Below are 16,901 nucleotides of genomic sequence, written 5' to 3' on the forward strand. Positions count from 1 at the left end.
GGTTAAACTTTTTCATAACAAATTAACAATATATATTCGTATTAATGTTAAGTAAACAATTTTTTAATTATAAGCAAATAATATAAATCAAACTGAATAAATGAATCAAATAAAACAAACTAGATAACTTTTTAAACGGTAAAGCATCAACAGATTAAAGCAAGTAGTGTGTATATTTACAAGTAACATTTACAAGAAATCATGAAATATCCTCAAAGTAAATGGTAGGACACTAAATTTGGTCCTAAGTCCTAACAAACCTATTACAACATCTTTGTCATAGGACTTAACTTTTGGTATTACACTAGGCTATTGACCCATGTACGACACGAGTGAAAATATAGAAATCGTCTAACAAACACATGAAACTTTAAATGACAAGATAATTTGTAGTATATTTTTTGAGACGGCGACATGATATTTATTACGTACGTAACTTAAATACACAAAATAAATTAATGTAAAATCATAGAAACATGAAAAACCCTATAAAAACATATATATTTCACAAATAAATGTTGTTATAAATACCGAAAACACATAATATAAACTTAAGGACTTATCATAAGAAATTATATTGTCAAAAAGATAACTAAAATTTATTATCTCGATCGTCCTTACGAAGCATCATGCAACACGCTATATAAAAATTATAATGTAATTGGATTTAGGCGAATTAACTAAGTATTTATAATGAGCCCAAAAATTGTTGTCAACTGCGTTGAGAAAAGTAAACTAAAGTAGTGTTAATATCTGCAGAAAATAATATATGTTTAAAAATTCATAACTTAAATAGAAATATCTAAAGAATCTATATCTATATCCACATCTGCATCTACATATATTGGATGTTCATAATGTAATTGTAAAAACATGAAAATTATAAACGTTACCCGAGCATACCTTAGTCTACTGGATACGAAGAATAATTGTTAACTTCAAATGGCATAGAGGATTATAAAATCGTTAATGTAAAAATGTCTAACCCACAAACATTATGTGTTGAATGTGTATGAACAAAATGTGTAGAGTTAAATACTATTCAACTTTTCATATGTAAATTAGGAGTTACTATTTTATTTAATGTCATAATCATTAATATTAATAGATGAATTAAATTTTTAGTTTTGAATAATATTATTTATTTTGAATTATTTAATTACGAAGAAAATTTGAGAAGCCTTAATATGTATGGAAACTATATTGATAAATCAATAGGTATATGCCATTTGTCTAAAAAGCTTATTGCTTTAATAGTATAGATAGATAAGTTTAATTTTAATGCACCATGGCATTTGATTTCATCATATAAAAACATTTATTTAAACAATGTTTCCAATCCAACCTGGCAACCTTCATAGATGTCATCGACACCTAGCACTTTGTTGTTGCATCTCTATATTGTTCCGTCATGAAAACTACATACATCACAACTTTACTAGTTACTAACCGTGATATAACAAATTCGGTGGTTGTATCGAATTTTTTAAAAAATTGATTGAAAGCGGGTTGTATCGGGAAGTTCAATCGGGGTGAATTGTTTACTTTGTAATTTCAAATAAACGTAATTTTAATTCAAAAAATAACCCGAAAGTATATGGTTCCAAAATAAAATATAATCCAAAAGTTAATATGATTAAAAAATCATACAAAAACACCCGATTTTCAAAAAATAATCCAAAAGTTTACCTGTTTCAATGTTAATCGTTAAGCTAAAAGTAAACTTTTAAAAATATAGGCCGCAAAATATCATTATTTCTTGGGCTTAAAACCGATTTGTCAGCTTAAACCAGTATTTTAGAAAAAACCGTCAGTTTGATATTCCGCTCAAAAATACCAGGCTCAACACACCAGTCTGGTATGCGAAACCCGGTATTACCGGTTCAACTGGCCACTACAAACCGGTTTTTAAAACACTGATTGTACCATTTCTAATATAATATTTTGGGGTTACATATCTCACTTTTGATTCGCTTTCAAGATGACAAACTCACACACACTTTAAATCTACTCCTAAATCTACAACGTTAGTTCCCAGCGAGAGGAAACCCACGACCACTTGACCAGAAGACACCTTACAAATTACAATATGCGTCACACCAAATACCACCGGGTGAATTTATGTATAGTTATAACGTTGATTCGATTTGTAAACCTAAACCAATAGTATAACCGGTTAAACAAAGCCGTTCGGTCCAGTTTTTAAAACATTTCATTACGTTGCATGATTATGACACCGGAAATTGGTCGTCTATTTTCCCCCAAATTCTAGGGTTTGTTTGCTTGTTCTTCCTGCAATTCAATTCAACCGATCAAAACTCTTTGATCAATTACTTCTATATTCAAAATCACCACAATACAAAACCCAGATTCAATATTTACTCAGCATGATGTCGTTAGGGTTATCATCATCACTCTTCTGCAAGCCTTTCAACTGCACCACCAAATCTTCCAATTACCGATTCCTAGCTTCTGCTGACGTTCCTGATTTCCTATCCGTCGATTGGTACGATTAAACTTCTGGGTTTTTAATTTTGGTTATATTCTGTTTGCTTTAATTGAAGGAATCTGAATTTTGTGAAGTGGGTATATATTTGATAGTTAAGTTAGGCCTACCGAATAAATTTGGTTGGAATAGGATATATGCGATCATTGCAATGTATCCGGATTCGGTAATGCTGATTATTGGAACTAGGGGTGTGCATGGGTCGGTTTCGGGCGATAACGGAACCAAAAACCGAAATTTTGGTTTTTTAGTTTTTGAAAACCGTTTGTTTTTTTATTTAAGCTTGAAAATTTTGGGCCGAAAAAGAATTTTGGCTAAAAATAATAAATTTGGGCCTAAATTATTTTGTTAGTTAAATAATAAATTGATTGTTATACATTCGGGCTAAATTATTTGGGTTATACTATGTATTAGATTATTAAAATTTACTTAAAATGAAAAATGAAAATATATAAGTTCGGTTTCGGTTTTTCGGTTATAATTACATGCAAAACTGAGACCAAACCAAAAGTTTGTTTTTTCACGAAAACATAAAACCAAACCGTCGGTTTTTGTTTCAGTTTGGTTTTTTCGGTTGTAGTTACATGCAAAATCAAAACCCCAGCACCTGCCACCCAATGAGAGTTGCCGCCAAAAGTTTGTTTTTTCACGAAAATAACCAAACGGTCGGTTTTTGTTTCAGTTTGGTTTTTTAGGTTATAGTTACACGCAAAATCGAAACCGAGCCAAAAGTTTCACGAAAACACAATACCAAACCGTCGGTTTTTGTTTCAGTTCGGTTATTTTGGTTTGGTTTTTTCGGTTATAGTTACACGCAAAATCGAAACAAAGCCATTTGTGTTTCAGTTCGGTTATTTCGGTTTGTTTGTTTTGGTTTCGGATCGGTTTTTTCGGTTTCTTTCACACCCCTAATTGGAACTTGGAAGTTGATTATGTGAATTTGTGAAGATTCACCATTGATGAACCTTGCCATTTGTTTATGTGGAACCATTGAAACAACTTTGTTGAAGTTATACAGATGCTATGCATATATCATAACAGAATCCACTTTAATAACTTCTGCTGTCTTTTAGAAAGGCGAATCCACTTAGTTAACAACAATCATGGTTGCTTTTTATTGTTGCTTGCAGGCTGGAATCGCGTAGGAAGAGACCATTTGGCCCGAGATTAAGTGTAACCTTCTAACTAACACACTGTTTTCAAATCCAACTATCGTTTATTACAATATTATTGTTGCTTAAGATATCCGGATGCAGTTTAATGCAGAAGAATGTGTACAGTACCAACTTGATGCGTTGATGGTTAATGACCAACCGCGTCCAGATTATGGGGTCGAAGTCATGTATAGGGTATTTCTTATATCTTTTTAACCTAATTTATCTTTCACGGTTAAGTTGACTTTTATCTTGACTTTCAGTTTGCTGGATTTGACCCTTTTGAACGGTCTCTATATTTCGGCCCGTCTTTTGATTTAGGACAGGTCAGTTACTACTTCCTAATCTGCAATTCATTATCATCATGCAAATATTAATCACAGGTTGAATTATTTGTTGTGCATGCAGTTTGAACGGTTTAGACGAATCTTTCATCATTCAGCATACCGAGTTTTACTAAATCACAAGGAGCGAAAGATCTTGAGCACTTTAAATGTCGAGGAGGTTAAATTTTTAATCTTTTTAACAATTTGTTGGATTAGCATAAGTTTGTACTTTCTCACATATGCTTTTGTTTGATGTGATTTAGAATCGTTATAAGCAACGGGTTTGGATACGAGGAGCTCGGCCCGAGGAAGAAGAAACATTTCAGTTTACCATGGTTCAGGTACATTTGCTTTGTTAATATTATAATTTTCCTTTTGTTACAATAATAATATGTTTTTGAAGATTATATGATTTCGTTGATGGGTTTGCAGAGAGTCGGTGGCTTTTGGGATGGTTATTGGCTTACAGAATCACTTCTTCATGACGGAGTTAGCTTTTCGGGCGGGTTAGCATACTGAAGAAACAATGTTTTTGTAAATAAACTGTCACTATTTGTATAAGTTAATACATAATTAGTGTATATATATGTTGTCATGTATACAATATAAACAATTTAAGGCCAAGAAGTATCAATGTATGTTTGATGACATTGAGCTTGCAAACACACAATAAAGTAAAATATAATTCATAACTTCGAACAAATATCATTCTTACAGATGATAATAATATACTAGTCTCAACAAACAAGATCAAGATCAAGATCAAACGTGCCTCAAAAACAAAACAAACTGGATGTTAGTAATTAACATCCACAAAATCTTATAACAAGAATCAGTATCCGATCGGCAGGCAAAATCTCAGTTTCAAACTCATGCTCTTGATCATACTTGCGGAATCCATTTATTTCTTGATTTGGGGCTGCTCAATGTGTTTTGTAACCACATAGCAGTCTGGTGGTGTAATGTTTGTGTAATAATTATGGATCGTTTCAGTTATCTCAAAACCGAACTTCTTATAAAAACGGATTGCATCCTCATTGTTCGTCTGCACATGCAAGTAAATCTCGCCAATGTTCTGCTTGCTGCATAGATCGAGAACATGGTTTAACAACATTGTACCTGCCATAAATATCAACTGCATTATTAATACTTAATATACAAGTGTTTGAACGACCATAGGTACCCTTTTGACTTTTGAGGTCAAACTTAAATATTACGGATACTTACCAATGCCAAGGCCACGATAAGGTGCCAAAACACCTAATGTCATTATGTATACACGAACGGCCCCACCTTCTTTCTTTTCAAGTCGGCATGCAATTGAGCCAACACAAATATCACTGTAATATGCTGAAAAGGTAGAAAAATGAACCCAAATATAACTTCAAGCAAATTTGTTTATAAAAGTTAAAAAAATCCATAGATTTAATATATTTGTTTTTTGATTTCCGTCTTCTTTGGCATAAGCTCTTTGAATCTTGAAAATATGGACTACGAAAATCAACTATATGCCATATAACATGAAGAACGAGAACCAAAAGTAACATTTATAAATGAAATAGCCATGCTTTTAGTGTTTTATACCAATATGGTCATACTAGAACAATTGCATGCATATAACCATGAGATATGCAAATTTACTTTTACTTGTCTAAACCTTAAATACTCTCATTCTATACACGAATAACAATACATACACAAATCTATACGCAATATGGTGTCACAAATCACATTAATTTAATAAATTTTTAATGGGAAAAATTCAACTTTTATTTATTTATTATTTTTTTTTAATCAAAAATGGGTTGTTCCGGTTTGTTACTGTCAGATCCAATGGGCCAATATCATGTCAGGTTTACATAAAATCCTTAGCTGACATGGCAAGTTGCGTGGAATTCATGTCAACAACTCACCAACAATCATATTCTTAAGCGGTCACTATCACATGGTCACACCACTTTAAACTCCACAAACCTTTCATAATAAAAGATGACACCATCTACGATATTAACAAGAAAGTAGTAACAATAGCAAACCTCGAGTATCTTTGTGAGAGAGTAGAAACTCGGAATTCCCCAAAATGGTGCAACCGCTTTGATAGTGACTACTTAAGATGTGATAGTTGTGATTTGTTAACATGAATCCACACAACTCGCCACATAGGCCAAGTATCATGGGTAAACCCTGTATAATCCTGACCCATTCAGGCCCGATATCATATCTCTTCAGTAATGATTTTACGGTTTTTAAAAACTTGTTACAGTTAAATCATTAAATCATTTTATCTAAAGTTCCTCTGCAGAGAAATACCGACTTTTAAGAGTTTGATCGCATGCAAATCCTTAAAGTGGTAATTAACTGTCGTGCGACCTTACAAAAGTTTAAAAAAACTCCATGACAATAAACACGCCTGTAAAAGTAAACAAACAAGAAAATCTGGAAACGGGAAGTAGCATTATGAGATCACAAAAGCCATCACATACTTGATGGGTACGGTGTCACTATTTATAAAGTGACTTTAGACTTAGCAGATATGAGTTTAAAAAAAAGTACTAACATGTGCTGATACACCTTTATAAGAACGCATTTGATGAAAAATGTTTTGACCCTGATTTTGTCAAAACAAACCAAAAACAATTCCATCTTAGGAAAAAAAAAATCTGATACACGAGTAAAAGTAATGGCTTAAATGAGTGCTTTGTTTCTGATATGGCCATACAAGTATACCGCACCCAAGAAAACAAATATTTTCTTGATTTTCTCTTTACAAATGTAGAAACGTGACAACCAGGGGTGTGCATGGTGCGGTTTGGAGCGGTTTTGGGCTAAAACCAAACCAAAAACCAAAACATCGGTTTTTGGATTTTTTGAAACCGTTCGGTTTAGGTTTTTTCGGTTTCGGTTTTTCAGTTTTCTTTTTGGTTTCGGTCCGGTTTCGGTTTTTTCGGTTCATGCCATTTGAGCTTGAAAATTTTAGGCCCAAAAAAAAAAGTTGGCAAAAAATAATGAATTTAGGTATAAATAATTTTGTTAATTGCTAGCTAATACTATTATGCATTTGACCAAAAAAACTTGAGTTAAATATTTATTAAATTCTTATAAATTACTTAAAATAAAATAATAATAATAATAATAAAAGACTAAAAAAATTAGGAATTCGGTCCGGTTCAGTTTTTTAAAAAAAAAACACAAAACCAAACCATCAGTTTTTTTTTTCGACTCGGTTTGGATTTTTGGTTTTTCGGTTTCTTGCACACCCCTAGTGACAACAAATAGTTCCTCATTTTCCATCGGCTCATAAACATAAGTTCAAAAACAAGCCAGCGAGACACCACCAACGTCAAGAAAAGCAATGCTAAACAACCGAAAACCTACTATCAAAGGCGTCTAATAACACAGATTCAAACATATAAGCACTGTATTAAACCCGTACCTACATCAACCCGAATCAACATGACCTAAACAACAAATGTTCCACATGATTAATCAAGAACAGATAACCAACTTAACATATAAATCTATAAAATCTCAATTCACAAAACCTCATATAAAGCTTTAATCTTTCAAAACCCTAATGCCATTATCTATCACAACACACAAACCAATTACAACCCAGAAATAATAATCAAACATTGATAAAAAAGATGATTAATTTGACAGATAATAATAATAATAATAATACCTAGCTTGGTGAATTCGCCAGAGGCAAGAACATCGGCGTAATACTTATCGTTGTAACGAACGGGAAAGAGAACGGAGTTAAGTTTCTTCAATTGCATTAGGTTCTTGTCTCTAACGCCGTCTAATGAGGTGGAAACTGCACGACCGGCACCCATGTTTCTTCTTCACGCTTCCAGAAGGCGATGACGATGATAGGGCTTTCGCCTTAATGTTATGTTGTCTTTCTTTTATTTATGTTTTCTCTCCCTTTAACTTCTACTTGTGGCTTTTAAGTCCTTATAGTTTTCAAACAATCTTGTTTTAGTAACTATGGTCAAAACTTGGTGTTTATGGAAGGAAGTTAAATAGCTCGTGGTTTGAAACTCGTTTGGGGTTGGTTTGTAAATGAGTAGAACTCGAGTCAAGGTTGGCTTGTTCATTGTCTCACTCGTGTTATTTGTTCGGTTTACTTGATTAAATTAAGCCTGACTTTTAACGTTCTATATCCCAAGTGAAAGATGTTCAATTTTTTAAACAAATTTTTTATCATTATTCAGTTCAATTACAACAATGTTTTTTTTTTTTCTTCCTTTTGAGTTTTAACAGTCTAATCGAGTCAAACCAAGTTGAGCCAAGCTTAAACTCTAGTTTTTTAGGTCGACTTAAAAGTTGAACCCCTAACCCTTACTGGGTTTGTGAACAACAAGAGTTATCAAATTTGAAAATGTATTAAATTCGACTGAAATCCCATTAAAAAGATGGTTATTGTAAAATCTTTTTTGTTTGATTTAGTTTTTCATTTAATATAAGTTAACTATTTACTAATGATCTAAACAATAACGAATTATGTGAAATCTAAAACCTTAGAAGAAGAAAAAACAATTAATTAATAACAATGCTTTTAAATAACTCAATTTCTTACAAGAGAAAAAAAATCATCAGTGTTGTAAATTCCGGTTTAGACAGCAGATTAATCGGCGCCTAGGCTCTAATCGGACCCCATGTGCCTCAATTTTAACTAATCGGAGGCTTCAGACGCTAATAATCAAATCATTGGTTTTACAAGACCCAAGCTAATTCGTTTATAAAGAATTACAGTTTTTTAAAAGCAAGAAAGAATTACAAAATAAAATGAAAACTTCAATAACGACGTTCCTCTCACAAAATCCACATATTTGTAACACAGTGATTTCATTATATTAAACATTATGGGTTGTAAATATTAACTTTTATGAATGAAATAATGTTAATGAACATTATCAAATTTAAGTTATGGAGTCAATTATGACCCGACCTAAACTTGGTGTTCAATGATTTGAGAAATGGACCTTTAATGACTAGACGAGGAATAAACTTTACACTGAAGTATTTTGATTTACTCGATGCATTCCTTAGGCTGCATATATATATAATATGTTTTTTTCCTAAACGTTTTGAGCCCTCAGGAAGGAGTGGGCCTTAGGCTGTAGCCCACCCTGGCCATGCCTTGGGCCGGGGCTTGAAACCAACTATGGTTTAAAACTTATAAGTTGTGTTGGTTTTACAAAAATAGTCAAAATGAATATCAGATCCAGGTACTCACATGTATTAAGGCATAATAAGATGTAAATGGGTGACATAAGAGAAAATAATCTAAAAATGACTCGTTTATAAGTAATGGTCAATAATATACCCAAATAACGAAATGAGAACCAAGGACAGAAATATACATTAAACTAAGTTATGTATATGGTATATCTCAAAGATAAAGTATCATTTACTGTTTATTTTATAAAAACCATACGAAAGTCTTCCTCCTCTGCCGACGGCCACCACTCCTCCACCTCATCACTCTCTTTCAAACTGACAATCGTGAGATTTACAAACCCAATAGAAACGTTCATTTTGAGCCAAATGGGCTATATGAGAAAAAACAAAATAGCCAAAACTGTAATTGTTTATTTTCAAAAGTAAAACTCCTTTGAACTCATATTTTTTGTTGTAACTATGAAAAAAAACAGAGATAGTTTTGTCACTTGTCTTGAGAAATTTGTTCAGTAGTAAGACTGTAAGAGGCCTGTCCTCCCTGGTGAAGGCAAATGTTTGATTCTCGTTTGGGCCAGTTGGATGGACATCTGGATGATGAGTCGAGGCCAAGTGGTTTCGAGCTCGAGGTCAAAATTAAACGAGGCATCTCAGCTAGGCTTGAGCTCGATTTTGAAGTTAAACGAGCATAAGATCATGCCAACTAGCTAAGCCATGGCCGATTTTAGCTTATGCTGTTTCAAATCAAGTTTTTTTAGCTAGTTTTGTTCGAGCTTTTTGAGCCTGAGCTTCGAGTCATGAGTTTTTTAAACAGCCCTAGGGTGAAGAGACGAATCAAAGCTTTAATACCAAGTTCGAACTTGACAGAGGGGCGAGGATTTACGAATTCCATCCAATTCTTACACACCATAGAAGCACAGCCTTACGGCGGTTCTTCGACTTATTCCCAAAACATGATAGGTTCCTCCACCTTAAAAGAAAAAAAGATTTATTTGTCACTTTTTGACCACGTTGACCAAATATGACATCAACGTAACCAATTACAACGACTTTCAACACCCCAGGTACACAGTAACAAGTCAAGCGAGTCACACCGGATCACTACCCGTGACCCTCATAACCACCTTCATTTCCAACTATAAATACCAGCCATTATCAATCACTTCGCGCCTGTTATCACTCACACACACATTCGCCCCAAAACACAATTTATAGGGTTTGGTTCGATCCAAAAATGAGCAAATTAGCAGGATTATCAGGCCTGACGAGCCTCGATCGGTTCAAATACTCGTTAGGATCATCACCGTCTGGTCCAGTAGCTGCCAAAACGTTCAATACATCTTCACGGCAGCCTTCCGGTTCGACTTCTACCGGAAGCTTCGCTAATTTGAAGCTCGCGGCAGGTAATTCAACGAATGCTTTGAGATTAATGACTTGTAATGCGTTTACGTAACTCGTGTTGTTTGATTGCAGAGAAATTGGTGAAGGAGCAAGCGTCCTCGAAAACAGATCTTGACCTAGCGGTATGATGAGCATCTGTATCTCTGTTTATATGCATTTCAGCTTGTTATAATAAATTTGAACGTATGAATGTGTGTTTCTGTGTTGCTTTCGGTAGGTGCTTTGTTATAACTGTAGTTTAGTTGTAATGTGATGTTGTTTTCGAGTAATGTAGCGTATGTTATATGGAATTATATGAAAGTTATTGCGTATTTGTATGATTAGAGTTCAAATTGGACGGAAGGATCATTGACTGTTTCAGAATGTTCAAGGTAGTTTTCGAATAGGTTAAGTGTAATAGTGTGTGAATATGTATTTATGTGTATGTTTGTTGAGATATTGATCACAAAAAGCATTATAGTAAATCATAAGGTAGAATAGAGTGGAGAGGATATGAGTATACAGGAAAGCCTAAAACAGATCTTGACCTAGTGATATGATGAACGTCTATATCTCTGTCTATGTGCATTTCCGTCTGTTACAGTAAATTTGAACGTATGAATGCATGTTTCCGTGTTGATTTTGGTAGGTGCTGCATTATAAGTGTAGTTAACTTGTAATGTGATGTTGTTTTTGTGTAATTGAGCCTATGTTATATGGTATTGTGAAGAAGCAAAAGGAAGAACTCATGTGTGATATTTGTATCAAAGTTATTGCGCATTTGTAGTCAAATTAGAGTTCAATTGGATGGAAGGATCATTGACTGTTTTATAACGTTCAAGGCAGTATTGGAATAGGTTAGTGTAATAGTGTGTGAATAGGTATTTATGTTTATGTCTGCTGAGAAATTGATCAACAAAAATTATTTCATTATTCAAAAGTTAGAATAGAGTGGAGAGGATATGAGTATACTGGAAAGCCTAGAGCAGATAAACATCTGATAGTATACTGCAACTTGATAAGTACGTGGAATATGTATTTATGTGCATTTCTGTGTTGATTTGGTAGGTGCGTCATTATAAATGTAGTTTACTTATAATCATAATTATGATATGATGCTGTTTTTGAGTCCTCTAGCCTATATATTAATTATATGAAAGTTATTGTGGATTTGTAGTAAAAATAGAGTACAATCATTCAGTTGGAAGGAAGGATGATTGACTGTTTCATAATGTTCAAGGCCTTGGTAGAATAGTGAAGTGTAATGGTGCATTAGTGTGTGAATATGTATATATGTGCATGTTTTCTGAAAAACTGATCAACAAAAGGCATTATATTAAATAAAAAGGTAGAATAGAGTGGAGAGGATATGAGCATGCAGGAAAACTTAAACAGATAAATTTGGATAAAATACTGCAACTCGATCAGGTGGAACATGATACTCAAGAAATAGTTGGATATTGCTACGATTTCTATGCATAAGTTGTTTGAAATAAAGGCTTCCATGAAACCTTTGGAGTATGTGCATGTGTGTTATATTTGTGTATTTGTTGTGGAATTTGTTCTGATATAAGTTGCAATGGATACAGAATTCTAAGATTAAGAAGTTATCAGACCATATTCATTTGTTGGAAGAGAAGTTGCAGCATGCCTATAATGAAAATGCAAAAATTCAAGTGAAGCATAGAGAAGATGAGAAACTTTGGAGAGGACTAGAGTCTAAATTCTCCTCCACAAAGGCCTTATGCGATCAACTTACTGAAACCTTACAAACTTTAGCTGATCAGGTTCAAAATGGTAAGAATTTTATTTTTGATTCTTGATTGATTAGTAAATTATGAGATAACCATGAATGTAATTTTCATGGTGCTGCTTCTACAGCTGAGAAAGACAAAGTCCTTTTTGAAAATCAGCTGTCTGAAAGTTCAGTAGCTTTAGACAATCTGCATGGACAGATGAAGTCTCTCTCTCTAAGGCTGGAATCATCTGAAGAAACTGTTAGGACTCGTAAGTTTAATCTTTCTTGTTATAAAGCCTGTTATATTGGGAATCCAATTAGGACTGCATTTTTCATAATCCTGTTCATTATATTGAATGTTAAATTTTACTTGCAGGTGACAAAGAGCTGAAGGAACTTAAAATTGAGAAGGTAAATGTAGAGAAACAACTTAGAGATGAACATAACAAAGTTCTCAATCTCATCAGTGAAAAAGGTATCAATAACTTTAAAGACAGATTGTGTTTATTCCCTGTGTTAGTGTGATACACAAGTAAGATTTCAAATTGTTTGCATTTCAATTCATTTGTATTTTGCAGATAATCTAATCAAGAACTTTGAAGAGAGTGCAGCTTCTAACAAATCAGCCATAGAAAGTTTGACCTCCAAATTGAGTGAAATACAACTTGAGCTAGTATCAAAGGAAGCTACACTAAACAACATGCAAGAACTATGTGAAAAACAGGAGAAAGAGAATACTGATCTTACAGCCAGTAACAAGAAGTTTGCAGAACATTTAGACAAATCAATGCAAGAGAACCAGAATCTTGAAACTTTTGTGCAAACGATGACTGTTAAGCTTACAGATTTGGATAAACAGAGTCTAGCCTTTTGGGAGAAGGTTCTTAAAGTGGATGCTCTCTTTTCTTCTTGTTTCGAGTTAGCACAAGAGGAAAAGAAACTCGCAGCACAAAAGGCACAGCAACGTGTTGACTGTCTTCATGGTCAACTCTTGAAGACCACATCAGGAAATGATGCATTGCAGTTGGTCAAGCGAGAGTTGGAGAATAAGATCAGTGGGCTCCAGAACGATCTGAATTTCACAATAAGCCAGCATGCGGAAGAAAGCCACCTGGCAGAAGAGAAGGTTCAGAAGTTAGAGTCTGAAGCAAAAGCACTTCTATCAAAGAATGCTGAAATGAGTAACATGATTACCACTTTGGAGGATAAAATTCATTCTTTAACTGAAGCTTCTAGATTATCAGAGATACAGATGGTGCACACTTCACACATATCTGATTGTTAGATAATTTATCAGCATGCTTAATCAGTATTTTTTTGTTAAACATGCAGCAAGACTTCCAGTTAAAGCATTCGGAGTCTGAAACTGAGAATAAAGAGAATATCAGGAATCTTGAATCAGAGATAGATAAAACAAAAGAGGAATCGGATACTTTGAGAAAGCAGATTCTGCAGCATGAAGAGCATGTAGACTCACTGGAGAAACAACTTAATCAGCTTCAGAACTTACTACAGGAGAAGGAACACGCTGTTTTGGAGTTTAACGAAAGAGAGAAACTCCTGGAAGATCAAAAAGCAGAGGTTTTTACTTTTTTCTAAGCCTGGTAAAACGGGTGGGCCGGGTCCGGCAACAAGTCAAAAAGAGTTATGATCAAATTGTACTCTGTCATGATACATGTGACATTCATGTGCAATGAAATTATCTATAGGCTCAGAAGCTGTTTGTTGAAGCCGAAGGTAATGTGGCAGAAGCTAAGAAGCAATACGATGAGATGTTAAGAATTAAGCAGTTAGAATTATCAAAGCATTTGAAGGAAATCTCTCAAAAGAATGATCAAGTAAGTTTTTCTGTCACGCGTTTGTGCCTGTATAAACCGTTGAGATGATGTGGCAAACTGACTGAATTTTATCAGGCTATAAATGATATTCGAAGGAGGTATGAAGCGGAAAAACAGGAATGCATAAAGCTTGAGAGGGAAAAGGTTAGATGTTTATTATCTTCTGTTTACTAATCTTGTAATATCTTCAAATTGTTCTTGAATATATTTATATATTTTCTCAGGCTGAAAAGGCAATTTTAGATATGGAAAAGAAATGTGACCAAAAGCTTTCAGAATGCAAGGAGGAATCAAAGAAGGAACTGATGCAGATAAAAGAAGAACACACTACTTTGGTATGTATAGTAAAGAGTGTGCAACTATTGTTAGTTTATTTTTTAAAGCGGATTATTAGTAGTTATTAATTATATCTCTTTTGTGCATGTTTTCCAGATTAACAGCATTCGACAGGAGAACGATAGGAAGGAAGCGGATCTAAAATCTAATCATGCTGAAGTGGTAAAAAAGATGCAAGTTCAGGCTGAGAATGAACTTAAAGAGGTATTTACATCTTTACCCATGGCTGAAGACATATTCATAATGAATGCATAAGTACTTACTTCACATTTAATCTAGAGAACAAGGTTACTCAAGAATCAACGTGAAGCTGAGTTAAAGGAATTAAGATCTCAACATGAAGAGGAGTGTAGGCATCTTGAAGAAGAGCTTAATATCCAAAAGGACAAGGTATGTAATTATGTGTAGCTCATTTTTATGATCTTCAAGGGCAAAGCGGTCAAACGGGCGGGTCGGATCACAACGGGTGTAATCCATATGGTATTAATTTATCACAGGAGGAGAGACAGAAGGCTTTGCTGCAGTTACAATGGAAAGTAATGAGTGATAAGCCTCAAGAAGAACAAGAAGTGACATCAAAAAAGGCCTGTATTTGTAACATAATACGCAAAAACCGTATCAAATATCTACATCATATCTGTATGATCTCAGTTGACTTTCTCTTGTATGTAGGATCTGCCTTACATAAGGGCAACACAATCACCCGCAACCAGCATGTTGAAGAAAGCCGACAAGGGTAAACCAGGAAATGCTATCAATATTCCCAAACATAGCAAAAAGGTAACTCACCGTGAGTATGAAGTTGAAACATCCCACGGCACAACAATCAAGAGGCGAAAGACGAAAAGTACAATCATGTTTCAGGTATTATGGCACTCCTGTTTTCACACCTATATGCTTATTGCAAATGTGTTTTTGACATGTTGTTTGTACCTTCTAAAAAGGACTCGAAAAAGAACAACAAGAGGCAAACACCAAAAGCCAAAACCCCTAGAGAAGCTATCAAGGTAATTATAAATATAACTCAATGTGTGTGTTGGAATAAATACTGTTTTGTACTTGTTTAACATGTGTATATTGAACAGAGAATGAAGGGAGCGAGTCAACAGAATCATAATATAGGCGATCTGTTAACAGAAGGGTCGTTGAACCCATATGCAGATGACCCTTATGCATTTGACTAAAGGTAGTATCTGAAACCTCATTTTTACATGTAAGTAATATGTTTCCAAACTTGGATTTACTGTTTTCTATTATGCCTTGAATTGATGGGAAAATATTATGACTCTGCTTACTTCTCTGTTTTACTTGATCAGAGAATGATAATAATTGCATAGACAAATGTGAATATACACCATCTTTGTATAGCTATACATTTCTCAGTGAAGAGTTATTACATTAAATTTTTATAGAGTAAACTATGAATAATATGACAGAATTAAAGTTAAAACAAAATTAATATAACCCACAATTCATGTGCTTTTATGATCAAAATCAAATCGCGAAACTGAGTGGAAATCTTCAAAGTGAAAACCGGGGTTTCTGATGAAGGAAGCTGAGAAAACTGCCTGTGTTGTTTGTCCAACCATGCGACCTGTTGAGACGTTTTCGGTCATATCTTATGGCCTTCGTAACTTAATGCGTAGGGGTGGCTCGACGATATAAAAAAAGTTGTCGCTTAGGGCTCACATGTTTAAGGGGCCCCAAATTTCTAGTTTATATACTAAAATCGTACATAATTTTTTGATTATTTGAATACTATACGTTTTGGTCTTGTCAACATTTCTAAAAAAAGTTTTGGAATAAAGAATTTTTGCCATTTTTCATTGTGACATCTTTTTGGCCAACAAATTGAATCTAATAGGTGATATAGGGTTTCACTTTGTTAAATTATCAGTTTTGACTTTTGATCAGAAGAGTGCAAATTTAATATATTTTAAAGGCTTATTTATTTATTTATTTTCACTAAAACTCACTCAAACTATAATACGTGTGAATGTGTGTCTTTTAGAAATCGTATACAAAACATGTGTGTCATCATACCTTTATGTGTTGGAATATTAAACAAAAAAAAATTATGAAAAGAGGCCCGACTTTAGAATCTGCTTTGGGGCCCATAAAGGTTGAGCCGGCCTTGCTTAAAAAGAGTAAACGTTAAACGCGATTTAGATTGGCAATTATTTTAGCACTTTTGTCTTTGCCATCACATCTGACTTCAAAGTTAAATAGTTATCGGATTGATTTGATATCATTTAAGTGGGTGTGACGTGTATTCCAATTAACGTGAGGAAGGGTTGAAATCATTTGCATGTGTTTCACGTCTAGGATGCTACAACAAACGTCAATCTTCTTAGTTATTGATCTAATTTCAATACATTTACTGTTGGTAGAACATGGCAATGAGTATAAATTAATCGATTGATAAACGTAGCTACATCA

At 33.9% G+C, this 16,901-nt stretch overlaps 3 protein-coding genes across 3 annotated transcripts; 2 read left to right on the forward strand and 1 right to left on the reverse strand.

The window, feature by feature from the left end:
* The first annotated feature begins 3,397 nt into the window (after nucleotides 1–3,397).
* Nucleotides 3,398–4,565, forward strand: LOC143574255 (uncharacterized). The gene is made up of 6 exons (XM_077058919.1): nucleotides 3,398–3,679; nucleotides 3,763–3,855; nucleotides 3,924–3,986; nucleotides 4,069–4,164; nucleotides 4,250–4,327; nucleotides 4,419–4,565. The coding sequence occupies exons 2-6, from the start codon at nucleotides 3,805–3,807 to the stop codon at nucleotides 4,503–4,505; spliced, it is 375 nt and encodes a 124-aa protein (XP_076915034.1). The 5' UTR covers nucleotides 3,398–3,679; nucleotides 3,763–3,804; the 3' UTR covers nucleotides 4,506–4,565.
* A 322-nt stretch (nucleotides 4,566–4,887) lies between these two features.
* Nucleotides 4,888–7,824, reverse strand: LOC143574266 (uncharacterized). Its single transcript, XM_077058928.1, has 3 exons — nucleotides 7,669–7,824; nucleotides 5,214–5,336; nucleotides 4,888–5,105 (listed from the first exon to the last, which is right to left on the reverse strand). Exons 1-3 carry the CDS (start codon nucleotides 7,820–7,822, stop codon nucleotides 4,888–4,890), a joined length of 495 nt encoding a protein of 164 aa, XP_076915043.1. The 5' UTR covers nucleotides 7,823–7,824.
* Nucleotides 7,825–10,404: 2,580 nt separating this feature from the next.
* Nucleotides 10,405–15,768, forward strand: LOC143574905 (synaptonemal complex protein 1-like). The gene is given in 16 exon segments (XM_077059409.1): nucleotides 10,405–10,573; nucleotides 10,644–10,693; nucleotides 12,140–12,347; nucleotides 12,432–12,557; nucleotides 12,665–12,763; nucleotides 12,867–13,543; nucleotides 13,621–13,869; nucleotides 13,998–14,126; nucleotides 14,202–14,270; nucleotides 14,351–14,461; nucleotides 14,559–14,666; nucleotides 14,742–14,852; nucleotides 14,960–15,118; nucleotides 15,120–15,326; nucleotides 15,407–15,469; nucleotides 15,548–15,768. Coding segments are annotated over 16 exon segments (2,634 nt in total). The 3' UTR covers nucleotides 15,647–15,768.
* Nucleotides 15,769–16,901: the final 1,133 nt, after the last annotated feature.

This window comes from Bidens hawaiensis, unplaced genomic scaffold (genome assembly GCF_021521415.1).
Source record: "Bidens hawaiensis isolate Kalapana, Puna unplaced genomic scaffold, B.hawaiensis_p1.1 tig00001412_1, whole genome shotgun sequence".
NCBI classification, from domain to species: Eukaryota; Viridiplantae; Streptophyta; class Magnoliopsida; order Asterales; family Asteraceae; genus Bidens; species Bidens hawaiensis.